Source organism: Asterias rubens, chromosome 7, assembly GCF_902459465.1.
Source record: "Asterias rubens chromosome 7, eAstRub1.3, whole genome shotgun sequence".
Classification (NCBI taxonomy): Eukaryota; Metazoa; Echinodermata; class Asteroidea; order Forcipulatida; family Asteriidae; genus Asterias; species Asterias rubens.
The window spans coordinates 12,798,087-12,820,069 of record NC_047068.1 but is presented as its reverse complement, the minus strand read 5'-3'; the positions used below and the strand labels follow the sequence as shown (position 1 = coordinate 12,820,069).

Below are 21,983 nucleotides of genomic sequence, written 5' to 3'. Positions count from 1 at the left end.
TCATTGAAAGCAATGTACATTATTGTTTCATAAAAAGAGTTGCTTGCTGAAATGGTGTCCAGTAAACACTTCACATTTCAATTCGAGTTCCATTTTGAGCTCTGCCAACTGAGCTTAACAAAATGTATAGGGAGGCTGCCAATAATAGGACTAGATATCACAATTTGGTAGAGCGCTGACACGTTAATCTGGAGGTCACAAGTTCAAATCCCAATTAAGTCCGTCTTGCTTTGTTCAATCCAAAAAAGTTTCAAATGATACATATATTTGATACAATTCAGAATAATTCAAGACACACTCCATGGTAGTGCAGTTAATTACGAATACGATCCTGTAAGCTAAAGTCGTAGTCCCAGCCAATTTTCTATACCTTGCGCCCGAGAAGTAGTTAAAGCAAGACAGTTCTTTTCAGAACTGAGGTCTCCCGAACATCCGATAAATCTACTCCGCAGTAGTAGAATAAAGAAAGACAGTTGTTTAAGAACAAACTTTACCTGGCAAGTAGATACACACATGGTGTTACCGCAAACCAAATATATATATATAATTCAGCATAACTTTTGAGTCAATCTTACCGGCGGCGGCCCTCTGACTGGACAGTCCCGGATGAAGTGACCTGGCTTACGACATCGATTACATGTGTAGTTCTGGCTGGGACGGATATTACCTCCACCACCATATCTACCATATCGCTCAAATCTGTGGAAATATAAAATGTGAAAGATAGCATTGAAAATTATCACTTTACAAAGTTACATAATTTGGTTTTACTTATCCACCATGTGTATTATTAGCACGCTGCATTCAGTTCTTTTGCAAGTTCTGTAAAACATTTTTTTTACACAGGCAATCACTTGGGTGGGATTCGAACCCACCACCTTTGCTTCGCTATAGCAGATGTCTTACCACCAAAGTCATTTGCCTGTGGATGGTTTTCATAGAACTCCAGATTACAGTGCTGAATACACATTGGTGTAAAGGAAAATAAAAAACTATATTCTTTATGCTGATGTAAAACTAACGCCTATTATACAAACAAAAAATATCAGGACCAGCATTGGTTGCATTATCAAAATCCATTCTAACTCCAAAGCTTACTCCCCATGAATTTTGACTAGCTACAGTATTGGTAGAATATTTTTAATTGATGTTAAATTTGTATCGGGGTTTAAGAAAATTAATATTGAATATTATCGCCAAAGTCTTGTTCCCTGTCTCCTACTTACTTTGAAGGGTCGTAGTCATGATAAGACTGGTACAGAGCAGCCTGGATTTTGTCAGCTTCAGAAGCGTTAGCATTGGCAATATCATGAGTCTGGTGAGTAAAACAAATCATTTGAAGTCTCTTACTTTAGTCATCACATTACATTTACATATAGTGCAGTTTGTATGGATTTCATAAAATTGCTTATAAGCATTTTTCACTTAATAACCCAATGTCATAAAGCTGATAAGCAGAAAATATTGCTTGACAAATTTCTTCGCTAAGCAAAAATGAGTGGGGCACCTGTCACAACAATGTAAACTTCATGTAATTTTGGATATTAACCTGTTTCTGTTAAGCATTTATTTTCTGTGTTAAGCCTATTTTGTGCTTTATACAGGCTTGATGAAATTGGGCCCAAGCCTTTACAAACCCTATCCTGTCCGCCATTTTGTGAGTCAAAACACACACAAAGGAATTGTCACACAAGAGATTGCAAACAGTGGATGTGCATTGTTCGTAGGCTTGTTACACAATGCTAGGGGTCAATAGACCCTACTCACTGATGTTACATTTCTATGGCAATGCAGGAGGTCTGCCATGCTGGAACGTTACGCATTATGTAGGAAATGAACACATAGTGCCATCTAGCATTGCGTTTCAGAGTACATGATTGCGCAGTTTTAGTTATGTTATGTGAGTGTGCAAATACTCCAGCATGGCAAGCGATAAAATAGTGGGTCATCAAAATATTGTGTTCACAAGGATCAGTTTGGAGATGAAAGGAACATCAACTCCAAGCTTTGTTTTTTTTTTAGCTTAATAATTTTCAACACGGAAAACATTAAGTTCAAAGTATTGCCAACATGCTCAGGAGAAAATAAAACTTGGTGTCAATAAATTGAAAATAAATTCTATAAAAATCATATCTACCTTCTTGAGTTGGTCAACCGTCAATCTAGTAGCATCTTCACCCTGCACAAAGTGAGTTCAAATTGAGAGAGATACATGGTTTTGCAAAGATAAAACACACCAGAAAAACAATGGGGGAATTATTTTATTTCAAATTGGTTTCAGGTAAGATTATTACAAGTAAATAAGACAAAAGAAAATGAGAAAAGAAAAAAAGTTTGTTCTGGTTTACTCTAAAGTGTGGATACTGGTCTTTTTCAATGGACCGCTTGCATTGGCTGTTATCTTTGGTGAATGGCGCACACGTGAAATGCTATCATTGACTGAGAGTTGTGCGCAAAGCGTATTCAATGACGTCATGTGCCATCTTTCTACTACTAACGTTACATTATGTGCTTCAAGTGCTGATACCGGGTACTGCATTTCCAACGAATGTTCAGAATAACAATGGTTTCCCTTTTTTTCTGAAAAGTGATTAACAAACTGTGACGTCATCAGTAGAAGTCTATTGGTTTCATGACTGATGGAAATACTCAGTGATGTAAAGTGGACTATCTTGTCTCTTTAAAAAAAAGGCATCGCACTTATTTCAACATTGGGAAGAGGAATTTGATGTAGAAATCAATGAAATGATACTGGGTTGAAACAAATTTAGCTTTGGGTGTTTTCATAACAATGATAGGTACAAAGGTAGCTTTGTGACACCCGACAGGCATCTCAAAGCGCTCATTATTTTATGACAATTACGCAGAGCTATGTTTGAATTATGAGACCCATTTATACAGCACCTTGTACGAGTTGTACAAGAAAACTTGAAGTGTCAAGAATGTGAAACCGTTTGATTATTCAACTGTGAAAAAAAGACAGATAAAATAAAATGTGCAATCTGCGACCATATTGAGGAAACTAAATGTAGCGCATTGGCTTTAACTGGTGGCATTTGCTACCCCAAAACCTAATGACAAATTGTATCTGTGTTCAAATGTCTTAAGAAATACAATACAGTGGCATCTTGCAACTCTTGAGCAGTGAGGTGAATATATGGCAATCTCTACACTGTCTTGTTAATGTGTACTCGGCTGAATTCTGCGGCCGACTGCTCCACTTACAAGCTACCTGTAAATAATCTTAAAAGTTAAGACTTCTTTGTTTTATCAAAAGGAGCTTACATAGGTATTACATTCATATGGTAAAAAAAACATAAACATGGTTATGGATGAATTTTTTGCAGTAGTTTACGATTATTGTCCATAGAGTATAGAGTCCATACAATTTTTCTTCCTTTTGCCTATGGACACTTTGAGGTGTTAAATTTTTACACCACAAACTTTTGGTTTGTAGAACCTTAACTCTATTTGCAGTCATTGTTTTCTGGTTTTACCGCAACCCGAACTACATCTTTTTATAAAATCAGAGATTTTTTAGCGTTAAGTATTTAGCTATTTTGAAAACTGTCTCGCAATACATGTACATAGAATGTGAATCCTGTCTAATGTATTATTACTTGTTTAAACTACTGAATGTCTCATTTAAAGGAACGCGTTGCCTTGGATCGGACGATTTGGTCTATAAAAAGCGTTTGCAAACGTTTGTTATAAAATACAATGATCTACAAAAAATTGCATCGAAATTGCACGGTTTTCCTTTTACTTTGCGAACTAACACGGTCGGCCATTTATGGGAGTAAAAAATTTGACTCCCATAAATGGCCGACCGTGTTAGTCGACGAGGTAACAGGAAAACCGTGCAATTTCGAGCATGTCTGCGTGGATCATTGTATTCTACTTTTACAACATCTTTCTAACCATATGCATTTTACAACAAATGGTTACAAACGCTTTTCAAAGACCAACTCGCCCGATCCAAGGCAACGTGTTCCTTTAACTTGAATGAACACAGCTGGGTTATTGGTTAGCTACATGTAGCTGGCATTTTGCACTATCTGCTGAAAGATCTAGTTTAAGATACCCGACACGTTTTCCAGCAAGTTTAAAAATACACCTGAATTGAGATGCTCGTAAGTTTATCTGAGTACAAATTGCTGAAATCGTTTTTCAAAACTAAATGACTTAATATGGGCCATTCAGATAGGCTAATCAATGTTTTAAACTTTATAAAAAAATAAAATAAAAAATTCCCTCAAAAAGCAGAGTAAGGATAACCTCAAACTCAAACTAAATTTCATCACAAATTAAATTTTGATAAAAATGATAAAGAACTTTCTACACACATTATCAAATTTTAATGGTCTCACAATAGGTTCTGAAGTACAACAAATTTCTGAACAATGTTTGCGTGAATCGATCCACACTCTCATGTTCCTGCTCTTCCATACGTTGTCTGACACGTCTGCTCAGGAAAATTTCATGCTCATAAACTTTGTTTTTTCTTCGTCGGGGGCTTTTTGTGTTCTTGGCTGCGGCACTTCTGTCCTTAGACATGACACTAGGCCTGAGGTGCTTCGTTCCTTCGACCGAACCTCATGTTAGGCTTCAAATAAGAGATCTACAAACCATAAGGCTCAAATTGGTTCAAGACACGAAAAAGTTTGTTCCAGGTATGAATTTTGCACCCATGAAAAAAGCCTATTTCGAAGTCCAATACTGAGTTCATCTCTCAAGCCACTGTGGTCCAAATTCCAAGCCATAGAAATTCACAGATCTCCTGCCCTCATCCATCTGCACCAAGGTACTGCCCTCAAATTCAACAGACATTGTTTGCCAGAGTCAATCTTGATGGCAATGCAGGTCGTCACCGACAAGGTTGCCTAAAACACAAAATATCTTATCCATCAAGAAATCTTGTAACAAGTTTCATGCTTCAAGGTGCAGTACAAATCCAGAATCAACAAGAAAAGGCCGGCTGAATTGCTCTCCACAACCATGCACTCATTTGACGTCAGAATCCAACATTGAACAACCACCAAAACACAATCAAACCATCACACATCAGGATACTTTAACCTATCAAGTCGATAGTTTGCAAGCTCCATATTTCATCAACAGGCACAATTAACGATAAGCAATGCATATTTCAGAACAATACATGTACTTCCCAGCCTTGCTACCATGGGCAGCGTGCCATATCGACGCCTCTCTGCACTAAGCCCTGGTACGGATGCACTGTGAATCAACACTAATGTACTGTGAATCAACACTGATTGGCTCTCAACAAGGGTGACTGCTTGCGTGCACCCTTGCTAAAAACGTTTGAGCGCTTGTATGACGCGCATGTTAAAATGCAAGTACTTTGACCAATTCCAATTCTAGCGTGCGCGTAGAGTTGATCGGCCACAGGTGTGAGCAAATTCTAGCACATTTCATTCAATGACTTCCAGGGATTATGAGCAAGCAAGTCATGTTTGGAAAAATGGCGCGGTGAGATCGATCACCCCTTGGAATGAGGTTGGTGTGCCATGATCCATTAAGCCATCTCACTATACTTTAAGTGTCAGTTATGCGAAAGCCGTATGATTATGATCAATAATCATTTGGCCTTGCAAGTGTCATCTTGATTGACAGTAAAAAATAAAGTAGATAGCAGAAATATGGGTTGACAATAAAGGGATGGGTTCAGGGATTCCAGATGTTAGAAGGGAAGAACAAGGAATTAAGGGAACTTCTTTTGAATCATTAGTACGTGTACATGTACTGACATATGTAATCGTATTTGTGGTAGTAATCAGAATTGCATTTGGTTTGAATGTGATCAAGGATAGATTCAGACAATAGCCTGGCAATTTTAGGTCAATAGTGTTGCAGGATAAGAAACTTGCATCTAAGGCAGCTAAGAGGTACCTGGTCAAAGATTTGTGGCCAAAAGTACCTGTTCTAGCAACTGACTTCACCACTTGTGACCATAGGACTAGTATGCAGCACAACTATTCAGGTCAGGTAAAACGTCTTTTGTCTACACTCCGAATTCTGGAACGATATTCCTTTGTGTAGCAGGCACAGTGCATACACTCAGCTTTTAACATTAGTTTTCCCAATATAAATAGGGACAAAGGGTACTGGAACATGCATAAAATCTCCCTTTTCTAGGGGTTATTGTGCAATCCCTATTCCAGCTGCTGTAATTTCTATATACAAACAAGCATTGGGAGAAATAGATAGGCTGCCACCATTGTTTATCACTGTATTTGGCACAAGGGAAGATAAGGCAGAGTTTCAATTATACCAAAACAGCAGCAGCTTATGGCCAGGGTTTTGCGATTCGCAGTATACATGTACGCATCTAATATCTCCTCAATCGAGAACAATAAATTCCAGTGCGTTTTAAAAATAAAAATTATTTTGGGAGTTAAAAAAAAAAAATGCTGTCTCGAAAGGAATGTTACATGCACAGGTACATGTAACAAGGATCATATCGACAGTTAAATCTTGCTGCCCCAAAGAAAAATGATTCAATCTTTAGTTTCATGTCCCAATTGTCATTACCTGAGTTTGTGGATTAAAAATTGAAAAACTTAACCCAAGAGTAGTTCAAAAAGACTTTTCTTTCTGAACAATTTTTCTTTCTGAAGGTCAGGGCAAAAAAACACCATCTTCTGTACATCGGTAAAAGAGGATCACCAAAAAAATGCACAATATATTCAGGAGAATCCAGTACTTTCCTCCTGCAATTTATTTCTCATTTTTCAAACTTTCATTACAAATACTCACAATAATCAAGTAAGATCTTCTACATCAATAAAATGAATCAAAAACTTAAAAACAAAACATATGTTTTGTTGTTTGTGCACAACAAAGCCAGCAAAGTAGTGACAAGTAGAACTGAAAGTGGTTATGAGTAAGTATTTTGTATGCGTCTATTGACCCAAGTCACCCGACGTCATCATCACAACAACCTTAGTTGCGCCATTTTGGGAGTCATCTTGGAAGTCCCTGTGCCTTTTACAGGATAGTTTGCATATACAGCATAGTGCGCATTTCAGGCATTATGCCGTTTCCAAATTACGAGCTGATTCCCACAATGGCAAGCATGTCTAAAGACTGTAGCCGGATGTGACGTTGGTGTAAGGGCTAGAAGTTGTAAATATCTCAATCTTGTATAATATATAAAACAATCAATGACAACAGACTTGCTTAACTCAAATCGACACAGTGCAAAAACTGTTATCACATTGATCTTTATCTTTGATGCAAGAATTACACCATATTAAGTACGACTTCCTTACATACATATTTTAAAAGTAAACTTCACAGAACTGAGATAGTGAATAAATTAAACCCAGGAATTTATATTGCTCTTTGTAAAACCAGAAAAGTGCAGGACAATAATAAGAGTGTTTATAACAGCCTCCCTGCAACAAAGTCATTTCTGTATTTGCTTAAGAACTTCCAAATCCATCACATTCAAATTTCAGAGTTTCATTAACTCCAGCAGTTATGTATGTAAAAATGAATAACAGAACTCTAGATTATTTCAGAGGATTCAAAAAACTGATAACAGTTTAGTTACCATGGGGTGTATACAATTCAAATAATAATTAACAAATGAGTAAAAAAAAGACATGAGAAGATTCAAGTAAAATGGACATAGGACATGCAGCCCACAGATTTAAACACGTTTACTTTAAACAAGCAATCACCAAGGATAAACCTTCCCTTGATTAAATTGTTTTTGGAAAAGTCATATTGACTCAATAATTTTGTGGATCACAAAAAACAGAACACGTTTGAGTACATGTACATTAACTTTGTCCTTAGTTAAAGTTAAATCGATGAAATTAAAAACAAAACCAAACAAACAAAACAACACAAAATAAATTGTTCAATTCATCCTGATTAAACAAATTGAAGTGAAATTTGATATCCTTATTCAAGCGATCTTAACCTTGTCAAACCTTCAAGACCAATTGCTACCATATTAACAAGATGCGGACTGAAAACCATGGATTTCAGTGGTCAATAAACACACACATTACATATTTTGGGGCAACAAGTGCTATTTTAACTCTTTCAGTGCAAAGGTAGTACATGTTTCCATCCATTTTATGTATTATCAAAGTGTCACTATAGTACATGTAGAATATTTTTATGAACTCAACAAAAGTCGTCAACCGTGCATGTTTGACCCATAATTTTATCACAAGAGGGCATTATCACTCAAAAAAATGTTATTGCATTTGGGATGTACAAAGGCAAGACAAATACGCAAGATTCATAATAAGTCATTAATAACAATGTTTTGATTTACAATACAAGCATGATACTCCATGCTTATAGGCAATTTTGTAAATGGCACCCCTTAAAGGCAGTGGACACTATTGGTAATTACTCAAAATAATTGTTAGCATCAAACCTTACATGGTAACAAGAAAATGGGGAGCTGTTGGTGGTACAAAACATTGTGACGAAACTGCTCCCTCTAAAGTGACGAAGTTTTCGACAAAGAAGTAATTTTCCACGAATTTGATTTCGCGACCTCAAGTTTAGAAATTGAGGTCTCGAAACCAAGCATCTGAAAGCACACAACTTCGTGTGACAAGGGTGTTTTTTCTTTCATTATCATCACGCAACTTCGACGACCAATTGAGCTCAAATTTTCACAGGTTGGTTATTTCATGCATATGTTGAGATACACCAAGTGAGAAGACTTGTCTTTGACAATTACCAATAGTGTCCACTGCCTCTAAAATTTATACTGGAGCATTTCAGAGCACCAACGCATTGACTGTGTTGCCTCTAAGAAGTATCAGGCCTGCAATAGGTCCAGTCTACATGTAAGTTAATTAACTTTACATTAACAGCTTCATACTAGACAAGAGTAGTCTCTAAACTACTTACTGCGAAATAAATGACATCAATGGTAATAACAACCTGGGTCCATGTTGAATGGAATTTGAAGCTTTGCATGGAGTGAAGAATAAGAAACCAGAAATACTAAATAGTAAACTTGCGGGTACAACCATAAAAATATAATATCTCTTTTGAGGGATTGTTGGTTCTTGGGACCACACCGGCTCTTTTCAGAACCAACACTCCCCTCAAAAGAGACATTATACATGGTTTACCTGCAAATTTACTATTTGTGACCCACTCTGTGAAAATGAGTCAGATGTCACCCAGTGCATTATTGAGTAATGGACAAAAGAGGAAAATTTTCGAAGGCACAACGCAAGTGCGGAGCGAGGCAGCCGAAACCCCACAGGACACGAGACCCACAATGGTACCCTTAAAAATGTTGAGGTTTATTATGTTGTTGCCAGGCATTGTATTATTTTAGCGCCGATCAAATGGTAGTTTAAAACATCACTTTACTTGTAATTCGTTTTCAACAAAAAATGTTATACTGGCTAATTTCAAATGGGAGTAACTCAGCAACGCGATACACCCCAAAGCTTAGATATATACCAAATAAATGCTGGTGTGTTCTTTCCAGTCATGCATATAACTCAATTTGTCAACATCTGACTCATTTTCACAGAGCAGGTCACATTTTAGTATTTCTAGTTGCTTCTAAAGGTCCATGTTGTTCAACACTAAAAGGCCAGAAAGCATACATATTATTACTACATAGCCACATTTCTTAAAACCATCTAGCACAGAATACCTTTCTACAGCCACTTTCACACTCCACAAATACCCTGGGAAACTCAGACGACCTTTTCACATTTGAATTGCTACCCTGGTAGGTTGCCGAAAATAGCCATTTTCAAGGAAACAGCTACAGTCCCTGGGCCATGCAGCAATAGACATACCCTCCCCCATACAGTGTAGACCCATTGCATATGACGTCACTCTCAAAAAGGAGGCAGATCATTGGACAATAGCTGTTCTCTGTGCGTAAAAACCTGCACGTGACTTGTATCGTTTCGCGTTATGCAAGGGGGAGCTATTGATTAATTACACAACACAGAATGCAACTCTGAACAATGCGCATAATTTTGGGTGTCAACTGTCTTTTGTGCATGTTTGTATACAGGATAGGCACATGCGAGTGCGCTGCGCGTATTGCAAGGGGTCTATAGATACGGGGAATACGCGTCATCGACCGCCATCTTTGATGTATTAACAAGCGTGTGACTCTAAGCCAATGGTAGCTCTTCACGCATGCACAGTTCATCAAATATGGTGGTCTATTTGATGTTGTTAAACCCAGCTGGAGCACAGGCCATGCGATGCGAGCCAACATTGATCAGGGGCTGGGATATGGCCGGCGTTGTAGCTCTGCTTGGCAGTAGAGTTACGCAAGATAACTCTGTGGTAGCATTCCAAGTGTTCATTTCCCCCATTGGCCATACGTGAATTACATTTAATGTGAAGTAAACATGGTAGAAAATTTCCCGAGGAATTTAACTTCAGTAGTGTGAAAAGGGCTTTAGCAGAGATAAGTTACCACCCAAAATAAATTATAAAATAGACTATTTGTGGCTGGAATCTGTTATACAGCATACAATTGTGCCTACAAAGTATGAAAGTAAAGACTATGACATGTTATTTCGTCTGGTGTAAAGACCCGTAATATTCAATGTCAAACAATGGGAACGTGCATGTGTGTGTGCACGCAATGCATAACTCTTGACACAAAATTTTAGCTAAATATAAAGTCAAATGCAATTGTTTGAGATAAAACATTTCAAGGTTCTGTGCAAAAGAAATGGGCCAACAATAAAATAACATGACTATTAAATATATACCTTGGCCGAACGTACGTGTATAGCTTCGTGGAACGCAATTATGAAGAAATCTGCCGATTATGATGATATCTGCATCCATCCATCCATATCAAATGATGATGTTTTGAAGAAGCCACAGAGTTCAAAATTGTTCATTGGTGACAAAAATGCACACCTCGTATTCAGAACAGAGCAATTCCATCGATCAAGATTTAGATTCTCGCGATTCAAGTAAAACAATTGCAGGATTCCGTCCGAGTGTGATGTAACTAGTATGATGGTACATTCCGGTTCACACGCAGTGGTCGTCTCCATTTAATGAGCATGCAAGTCAACACCGATAAATACATGCAGCCTTAACTACATGTCGTATTTATTTTCAAGCATTCTTAACATCCAATGAAGTAACAATGTAGCACCTTGTCTTAACTTTAAAGCAAATCTTTTAAATAACAAACTTTAGTCCGAAAAACCTATCAGTTTCTAAAGAATCAAACAAATCTTTCCCCATAAAAAAAACCCCTAAAATGTTGACAAACAATTGGAAACAAAATAATGTACTGCTTATACTTTTATTGTTCACATGACTGAACTAAAAAACTCACGATGCATTGAACAAGGCCATATTAATTATTGTATAAAAAGAACAGGACATATTCATCTGCAACTATGCAACTCAGGTCAGGAAATAGGGAAATAAAGCAGAAATGTGAACTTGTGTGTATTTTTAACAAGAATTAGTGAGCAATTGTTAAAAAAAATTTTGTTTTATTTAAATCAAGTGCATATCAACAATGACCATCATAAACTAACCATTACATCTGCATAAATTGTAAAATATTGTTATTCAGAACTATATTTTGTTCCACGTGCAACAAATAATGGATGTCCACCACCACTTATCCCACCACCAAAGTAAATAAAAATAAACTCTCCAAGTTTGTATCATGCTTAATCAGAATGAGAGCACTTCTAAATGCAATTCGTTCATGGACATTGTCATCATAAAAAACTTGACGTTTGTTACAATAATGCAGAAGAGGAGTGAGTATATGTAACTCATTATTTACCAAAATATATAAATAAAAAACTTTCAAAATGTGAAAGAACATCAAAAGTTTTTTTCGGTCAATGAGATTTCAAAGCCAGTTTCATTACTTATTGTATTACTTTTGTGCAGACCAAGGTGGGTCATTATATGTAATAAATCAAAATACACCAAAAATCAAGTGTTTGCAACTTGGGCTTTATATTGTAGCTTACTGCGATCATAACAGTTCCAAGCATGTTTTTCACATTTGCCCTTACCACCAGTTTTGATGTATTTTACCAGAAAAAGATTACGATTGAGAAACCATGTAAAAATGTACTGTATGATTATCATAAAATACGAACTATTCACGAATTTAAATATAAAACTTGCCATTAATATATATTAATTTCTTAAAAATCTGTGTCAACAACATTGCATAGCAATAACAACTTGACAACAGTTTTGTACAAATGTATTTAAATTAAGTATTTTTCAAATACTTCTTTTTAAAGCTCAATATGAGCTACTACTCATGGTGTCAAACTGACACAAAGTTTGTTACACAGGCTGTCAAGTCTTAAGTAATTTATAAAATTACTAAAAAAAAACAGACTTAAATATCCTCAGTTGTTACATACCACGACTGTTTTAGCCAATTGTGCACACAATGCCACATTAAGCAATGTCAGAAGGCGTATAAAAAACACAGTACCAAAACAAAAAAACCCAAACAAATCCTTTCTTCAATCTAAAATTGTACAAAAAATAGCAACAGAAACACTTCTCTAATAATCATGTTGTAAAACAATGGTATGTATACAGGAGAAAATTTGGCGTAAAAAAAGAAAACACCATTTGAAATAAATATTAGTACAATCAGAAACAAATTCAGTTTCACTGTACGACTCCAAGCAGTCTTTTGGCAAAAAAATAATAAAGCAATTTTAATAAATTTATTTATTTATATATATATTTATGTTTGGGGTAGGGGGTCTGGGAAAAGTAAGATTATAGTAAAGTGAATATGTTACAGAGCGGGCCTACCTTTATGTGAGATATTGCAACGGATACCTACTTGTTTTCTTGGGGGCAACATAATAACACTTAGACAATGAGAAGGGAAAGTGAGCGTCATCACGACTAATACGTACTGGTTTCTGCTGGCCGTCGGTCCTCGTAGGCTCCCTGCCAAGAAAACACAAACATTTATTTAGAATTTTATTCAGAGATATTTGAAAGACATCATCATCCAAAACTAGGCAGTGGCAACCCCCATCCTACAACGCTGTCTTGTAATTTACCCCTTTGCATATGACGGCACACTCACAAAAATTGCCCTCAATGAGGTCAGAGGAGGCAAATCATTGGATGATAGCGATTCAGCCTCTCTGTAGCATTTCAAGTTATGTAAGGGGTCTATTCAGTCTATGCCTAGTTAGTCCCCATGCAAGTTCTTCATTGATAACTTTATTGCTCAAATACGTTCCAGCTTTGATAAAATTGGTTAACTCAAATAAGTGCGCCTTTTTGCTAATGTTTTTATGACTTCAAAAGTTTTAAAGACTGAAGTTCTCATCTTTTTGTAAGTAATGAGAGCATTGCTTACTCAAAAAACAAGAGATGCAAAATTTGTTTTTTATTTCTAAGCAGAAATGGAGAAAAGTTGAAAGAAAATATTGTAACTTACGCTGTGATGTTGGCCCGTAGTCCACCGATGGGCACTCGCACTACCACTACTGAGGCATTCTTTGGGATCAAGTCATCATTACTGATATACTCTGTAATTGGAAAAAAAGAACACATTGGAAAATCATGAAGTGTTTTTCAATTTCAAAATTATAACTCAGAAATGAGGATTCTTTGAAATCAACAAGGTGTCAGTGGAAAGTTTTTAAAAATACTTCTAGCGTAAAAGTTGGTTTAATCCAAGAAAAAGTTTGCCGAGCAAATACAGATATTTTTTGTTTTAAGAAGCTGCACCTTAAAAATTCTTAAAGACCATACAAAATGGTACCAAAAACTTTCACCATTTTAAACAATGTATATTAATTAGTAGAAATAACCCAAATTTAGTCATGTAATAATTTTTATGTTCCCGAAAAAAAAATTATGAAAAAGTGCTTCGGGTCTTCTTGCGCGCAGCCGAAACTCAAACAAAAGCCATCGGGTGCATTTTGAGAAAGGCTGGAAAGGTGATGTCACTGGACGTGGTAGATAACCAAACAACTGTTTACTGCGCCGCGGATAAGCCTTGTAGTACATGGTGTACATGTGACGATCACGCACCACACACCATGCACACACACAACATCAACACACAGCCACAGTAAAAAATAAAGCCAACAACGTCTGAAAGCAAACTTGATAATGAAGAAGTATTAAATGCAAGCTGTGAACAGTTGTACTGTTAATCATCTCCATTCGATGAAGATGACTCTGAGGTGGAATCTGAGGAAATTTGGGGGTTGGAACCCTATCAGTTTGAGCAAGAATTAGCCGACAACGATGAACCTGCGGGCCCGAAGACAAATGATAATAAATGTCGAAGATCTTGAACACTGGCGGGACAATACAGCTGTGTGTATGAAACCAGACTACACGTACAACGAGAAGCTTTGCCAGCGTGAGTCCGCAACCAGACCATTGCTGTACACTAGCGGGTCGTGTGCAGGCGGCAGCGAATGAACCTGAAGAAACCCGAAGAAACCACACGTCCAGTGTCAACACTATTTTTGCCAATATGTTTGCTGCCACCATCGGTGAAAAGTGCTCGTGTTGGGGAAGCCCTTATATTGCGGGGCAATTTTTCGCCGCAATTTTCTTTTTTTCCTCAAACACAAGATGAGTGTAAAAACCTAGGAATATAGTAAGGTACTTATTAATACATGATCTTTTAAAGCCATTATACACTTCCGGTAAACAGTATTGTCCAAGTCCCACACTTCGTTTATCACAACTTCCATATAAAACAACAAACCTGTGAAAATTTAGGTTCAATCGGTCATAGGAGTCGGGAGAAAATAACGGGAAAACCCATTCTTGTGTTTAAAATAAATCCATAATTCTCGCTAACGAGAATTTATATTGTTTTAATGTTTTCTCAAAAAGTAAAGCATTTCATGGAACAATATTTCAAGAGAAGTCTTTCACCATTACCTTCTGTAAACCCTGTAAATTATTTGTAAATCTGTGAACTTTTTGTTGTTGTTCTGTACCGAAAATTAATGGCTTTAAATGTAGATGGCTGAAGGGGGTATTTTGTATGGTCTTTAAAATGAAATTCAGCAGTTGTTGTGTAAACATAATATAAGTAGCATCTGACCTTTTAAATGTAAACATAACTGACTGAAACATGTGATCAGTCATTAGCACATCTGCAAGGGCTATGGTAAATTTGAAAACTGTAAAGACTACAAGCATGTAAAGTGAAAATGTACATGTTTGTGTCGCACAGGGTCATGCGTTGTGTGTACTGTGTGCCAGAAATGTGGTTAGCGTTTTGCTGCACCTTCAAGTGAATTTATTTTATCCAGAGCCCTAAAAGTATAAACAACGTGTAACTTGATGATCAGTCGGGCACAGGCTTACATGTGATGCAAAACATTTCAAAAATTGTTCACAGCAAAAGTTCTCTCAGCTTGCAAAACAAACTCTGACCATCTGGCTTGGTTGCAATGGTGTGAAAGCCAGAAAAGAAAGATGACTTTTCCCATGATAAAAGTAAATCTGTAATTACCTTCTCTATTCTGAGCGTTTGTGATCTGAAGGTCAAACTCTGCCCTGGTTATTTTCTTCTGGGCACATATAGCCTTCTTGAGATCCGCCAGAGAAATGCTCAGCCCATCAAACGTGACCGTGTCATACTCGATGCTACTCTTGAACTTGTAGTGAACAGACGACATCTTTCACTAATTCGTGCTGCTGAGGCTCGATGTTCTCCCTGTGAATTAATCATTTAAAAAATCCATGCATTACTCCTAAATACAATTCTCATCTCATTCAGTTATCAAATACCGGGGTTCTCCTAGGAAGTTTTCAAAACTATGGGTCATTCTGGACCCACATTTTGGAAGTTGGGATTAAGTATGCTGAATTGAAACAAGTTCAACAGGCCTGGAATATGGCATCCAATGCCCTAGTAATGGAACCCCTTCAATAGTTCCCTATAGATTTTATAATTTTCCGATGGAAGTTCCCTTTTGCAAAATGGTCTTGAATTTACCTTGAGCAAGTTCGAGTGAGGTACTATAGGCGACCATTGGTTGATTTTGCCTGGTTACCTATGCATTCAATATATCCTGGGTACCAGGCAAAATAAACCAATGGTCAACTATATATTTCCCCCATTTTTACTCCCCATTTTTGCACCATAAAAGGACTGCAATTCTAAGAACAAAATTGCGATTCTAATCTAAAAGAAAATGGATGCTTAAATAAAGTCTAGACACAGACTCGTTGCACATTATACATGTTTTTCTAAGACTTTACTTGTGGGAAGGCAGCAGCAAACAGACTGTGAGAATTCATCCAGCACTTTTGCATAGCAAAGACTGAACATGTTTTGTGCACACTGAATGAGAACAAATTTGTGGCAAAGTTGTGATTGTTGAGAAGCAACTGATATACAAGGATTTGTTTGTAATTTCAACCCCAAAAGTTGCCTCCATAACCTTTTTGTCTTTTTAATTTTTTTTAAGTGTCCTTCAAAATTACAACGGGCAAAGTGGCTTACAGGTGTGTTGGGGGTTTTAATTTTTTAAAAGCCCTACTGTTGCAATCTGGGGAATTATATGGTTCAATATTTATGTATTTTTGTGATCTTCCCGGTCCAAATATTCACAACAAGTATTTTCAAATTTACACCATGAGGAGAAAAATTAAGTTCGTTCACAAAATTGCTTACGTCTCACTTTGATTTCAAACTGTTAATTTTATCTAAGGATAACATCAAAAATAAAAAAATTAAAAAAATTTAAAAAAAAAAAGCCTCCGTTGTAAACTTTTGATTTGTTTTGATATATATTCAAAGCAACCAAAATTTTAATTAGCCCTACTCTACCAGAGGTAGGGATTTTTTTTACTCACTTAGGGGTTTCTCACTGGATATTTTTATTACAAAACTTACAATTGGAAACAAATTCTTTATCCTGCCATCACTTGTTCACTAATTTTTATTTTAAAAGAAATATCTCATTTTATTCGTGTCAGCACACTTCATACCTTTGCTACTTCGTACCCTGGACACTTTGTAGTGACTTTGGACACTTCGTACCTTGGACACTGCGTACCTTCTCACGAGACACTTCCTACCTTCGTACTAATTCGGGATTTCTGCATCGTCGTTTATGATTATTTTGTGCTTTGTGATCAGATGATTATGAAATAAAAGCAAATCAAACCAATTGTTACTATTGTGTTGGGACCAAGGAGCCATTTTGACGATTGCGTGATTGTTTGACTTTAAAATCAGCCCTGATACTTCACGACGGCAACGACGGCAATTGCCGTCGTTGCCCATACCGATTGCTGCAATGCCCTTCGAAAACCCAATTTTTCACGGCAATGATTGCCGTGCCCTTTTCTCATCATTGTCGCAGTGCCCTTCCTCCCGAAAACAAATTATATTCAACGTTGTCAAAGTTCGAAAATAAGCCAAAAAGTCCCGCTCTGTCTGTGTTAGTTTCACGCAACGAAATAGACCCCAATTTCACGCACGTTAGGCACAACAGCAGATTTCAGGCCCGTTAGTCGTTGTTCTTTGCGTGCGACAAAAAAATACTCGAAACATCGAACGCTAGAGGGCGTTTCGGAACAGAGCGATAGCGTGAGATTAAACGCCCTCTAGTGGTAAAATTCGCGAACCAACGCTAAACGCCTTGAGAAACAGACTCGACGTGTCTTTGCATGCTGGGATAGTGTGTTTTCCCCATGCTTGGTACATGTGATGTACCATCATGTACAGTATAGGCGTCGCGCACCACATGCATTTATTCTGTCAACATCGTGTCAAAATGGAGCAGTTACGTGGGAATTTTAGCGTCTCTACGAAAAACTACACAACGTGCATGACCAATAGTAGGATTATGTATGAACAAAAATTATTTATTGTGTGTTGTAAGTAGTTGTTCTTTATTTTGTTGAATTAGATGAATGCTTTCTTTTTTCATTGGGTAACAGTTAGAAAATGGAAAAATTGGAAGAACTATTTTTTACAGGCATTCTCGGAGGTTTTTTTTCAAACTGCCGTCGTGCCCTTCGCAACTTTTTATGATTGCCGTGATGCCCTTCCAAATTTTTGAAAATTGCCTTGGTGCCCTAAATTTTTACAAAAAGTCAAGGCAAAACTGCCGTGCCCCTTAAAAGCCGAAGTATCAGGGCTGTAAAATACTTGTAAAAAATGTTGGCGGAAGATGTTGTCCTTGGCCTAATTAACTTATACAAAATATTAATTTCACATTAAAAATGACATTCACATATTCAAACAAAAATAACAATTCATTAAGTATTATTAACTTTTATCTCAACGAACATTGAATTATTGAGGAATCCACATTTTAATGAAGGTACGAAGTGACTCAGCTGATGGTCACTTCGTACCCCGCCCACGGTACGAAGTGACCAATTTAGTTACGGTACAAAGTGTCAACGAAGGTACGAAGTGTCCAGGGTACAAAGTGGCAAAGGTACAAAGTGTCCGACATCCCATTTTATTTAGTAAAATGAGATACTATTTTATTTAATAACTTATGAGAAAGTGGTGGCAGGATACAGAAACTAATCTGAAAAAGTCCAACAATTTAATAACAAAAAAGTGTTTGTTTAGTCTTCAGTTTTTTAGAGATACTTGGACTTTTTGAAGGATTTAAAACAAAGACAAGAGGCCAAACATATTAAAAGAGACAAAGAAAAATGAACAAATAAAAAATAAACAAATTAATAATTATTTAAAACAAATTCAAACATTGTTTGAGTAATGAGTGGTGCAAGAACACCCAAAAGAGAAACAGAAAAAGCATCTGCTTTACAATTTATTTGACGTCACAATTGACCTATGACCTCCTGCATCAGTACACAAAATGAACACAGAATCATGTCCAATATTATTAGGGATGTCAGTTGAAATTATAATGTTTTTTTTTTTGCTTTGCAATGTGGCTATAATGAAAGAACACAGTGATAGGAGTTGTTAGGTGGTAGTTTGAAGAAAATCGGTTTAGGGATTCCAAAGTTATGATTAATTTACAGGTCAAGTTCAACAAGGCCGTTGCTAATAGCAACTAACGTAAACAATAAACAAACAAATAACAATGTTATCAGGGTCCTAATTAACAAACTAAGGTTTCAAGTCGCACAAAACCTAAATATATTACTTCCTTGCAAAAAGTTTTATGAGAATAGAAGAAATAAAACAATTTGATTGCTAGGAATTTAAATTAACAAGTTTTAAAGAAAGACCTAAAGTCCCGAGGGATTAGTGAAAGGTGTGAATATTGACTTTTCACTGCTTTTTAAACAAACAAACAAACATTGAACAAACCCATGTTTTCAAAGGAACATTATCTCAAAAAGTAAATGTCTGACAATGTTCATTTTTGGAGCACTAATAGAAAAGTCAGGTGCCTCAAAATAAAATAAAGAACAACAATAACAATCCATTATCTTATTTATTGTTTGTTTTTTAAATATGCAAATTATGCCTAATTGCGGGTAATTTGATCCCGGTTTTATAAATAAACAATGAATAAACTTGTGTTTTCAAAAGGGAATATCTCAAAAAGTAAATGTCTGACTACCTTCATTTTTGGAGCAGGAATAGGAAAGTGAGATTCATTTCAGATAATTTAACAAAAAAACAAAAAAAACCATTATGCTGTTTATTGTTTTGTTTCTTAAATATGCAAATTATGCATAATTGGTGGTTATTTGAATCCCGTTCTATAATAAACTCACGTTTTCAAAAAGGAATATCTCAAAAAGTAAATATGTCACCACCTTCATTTTTGGACCAGGAATAGGAAAGCAAGATACCTTTAGGATATGTATGCAAAAACAATATCCACCAACTAATTTGTTAATTAATTAAATTTGTTATTTTTTTTAAATATGCAAATTAGGTGTAATTGTTGTTTCAAGAATTTTCATCAAAATAAGCGCAGTTGTTGTAGAAAATATGTGTTAAACTTAAAGTTATTTATTAATAAAAGTAAATGTTAATTAAAAATCAAAGAAAAACTGAACTGTGTTTAATTTGCTCCAACTTACAGACTGATAATTGTTTTATACAGAAGCTAGGTTGTGCACTGACTCTACTGGACGTTTCAGTTAAAGTTTAGTAAAATTGAAAAAAAAAATGAGAACTGAATTCTGAAAACTGAACACTAATGACACTGAAAGAGTATAAAAATCAACTCAAAAGTTTGTTTTTCGAAGATAATATGAATACACTCTATAAACAACCAAAATTTCTCTAGAAACAATTTAAAATTCCCGCTGTTATTCTTCAATTTTGGTAAACAATACTTGCGACACTTTCCACACGTCCGATCTTAACCTTGGGAAACGTCAACAATGCAGACTCAAGCCCGATGGTCGGGCGTCGGAAATCTTGACGCGCGATCATAAAAAGACATGGTTTTTAGGCCTCAGTCTTAGGATTGCGCGCAAGTCTTCCGTCGCGCGACCATCGCGCGACCGACTATAAACCGGCCTTCTCACACGGGGGACGCGGCGCTGTAGTCTCCATTTTGCAAAACCATTGCGCAGCATACAATAGTCTGGTTTCGGCCCAATGACGTCACCCCGTAAACAGCTTTGCCGTGTGCTGCATGCGTTACTCTTTATAAGAGGTGGAAACCAGACAACTAGCTGTATACACAACCTCTGTACCGGATAGGTGCATAAAACTTGAGCAACCCCTCGTGTTGATTGCGCTTTCATCGGAAACTGCCTCGTTCTTGAACTTTGACACTGCTGTCATTCGTTAGATCACGAATGGGGCTTTCCAACGGTATGCAACTGTATCGCGGGCTGACAGGCTTTCATTGCGTTTAATCAAACGCTACATTTGTTCGGTGTTTTATTAATTCAAGATCATGTTTATCGCCCTGACCCGGGTTAAATATGAAAAGATAAACATCTAAGCTTCATTTTAAGGGGAAGTATGACAATATTGGGACATATTTCGTGAGACTACAACCACAACGAAAAACTTCATCACGCTCGGAAACAAAAAGTTAATAAATCGACGGGACGCAGAAAAGCGATGTTTTCAGCGCAAAGTACGGATTTAAATTGCCCTATTCTAGAAAACTAAAATTATAGTAAGTGTCAAATTCAATCAAGTACTACATCAAAGTGGTCTTAATACATTCATTTTGTTAAAAAAAATTTTATTCTCCTCCATTTTGTTAAAATAATTTTTGGAAGATGAAACATTGACACTGGACGTGAAAAAGTTCGCCATATTTACGCGTGTCACGTGACCCGTTTTGACATCCCTAATATTATGTTCACCTTGCTTGGCCTTTTCGAAAAGTTAGAATTTGGGAAAACAGCAAAATATTCAAAATCCTCAGTGTTAAATTCTGTGATCAGCACGCCTAACGCAGCAAACAAACAAACCATCAAAATCATAGACAAAAGTAAAAAACAGACAAAAATGCGAATCATGAAAATAGGACTCGCTCGACTCCGTTTTTGTTTGTGCCTTCATTTCCCTGTGTGTTGTAAATGGGCCATCTTGCGTCATATTTTTATTGAATGAAAAGTCAAAACAATTTGAATTTTGCAGTTTACTCACCCACTATTGAATTATAATTGATACGTTACTGAAGCGTAGAACCCAGTGGTATATCAGCCATTCCTTTTTGGAGCCATTTTCTTGTTCCAAAAGGTATATTTTTTGAAGTAAAATGCGAAAAGTTGTTGTCTCTTTATCTGCTTTTGCAAGACGTCGAAACTTCGCTGCAGATAGATCGAGTGACGGATTTCATGATCTGAAACCGCAGGGCGAATTGGATCATTCCATTGCTGTTTCAAGGGGGTTGATTTTTATCGATTTAAACGCCTTTGTTAAATTGTTGGGTTTTTTATAAAAGCAAAGGGATACGCTTAAGCTATTAAATTTTTCGAGTTATGTTCGCATTGAGTCTGCAAATCATTTGTTTAAGTATTGTTTGCAACAAATATAATCTAGTTATGGTATTATTAAT

At 36.4% G+C, this 21,983-nt stretch overlaps 1 protein-coding gene across 1 annotated transcript in view; it reads right to left on the bottom strand.

The window, feature by feature from the left end:
- LOC117292498 (E3 ubiquitin-protein ligase RBBP6-like) overlaps nt 1-21,729 on the bottom strand; it is a 33,770-nt gene extending 12,041 nt beyond the window's left edge. The window contains exons 1-7 of the mRNA XM_033774564.1: nt 21,572-21,729; nt 15,509-15,712; nt 13,460-13,550; nt 12,924-12,957; nt 2,138-2,179; nt 1,227-1,315; nt 576-699 (exon numbers count right to left, since the gene is read on the bottom strand). Coding sequence (XP_033630455.1) covers nt 576-699; nt 1,227-1,315; nt 2,138-2,179; nt 12,924-12,957; nt 13,460-13,550; nt 15,509-15,674 — 546 coding nt within the window. The 5' untranslated portion in view covers nt 15,675-15,712; nt 21,572-21,729. The remainder of the gene's footprint in view (nt 1-575; nt 700-1,226; nt 1,316-2,137; nt 2,180-12,923; nt 12,958-13,459; nt 13,551-15,508; nt 15,713-21,571) is intronic.
- Nucleotides 21,730-21,983: the final 254 nt, after the last annotated feature.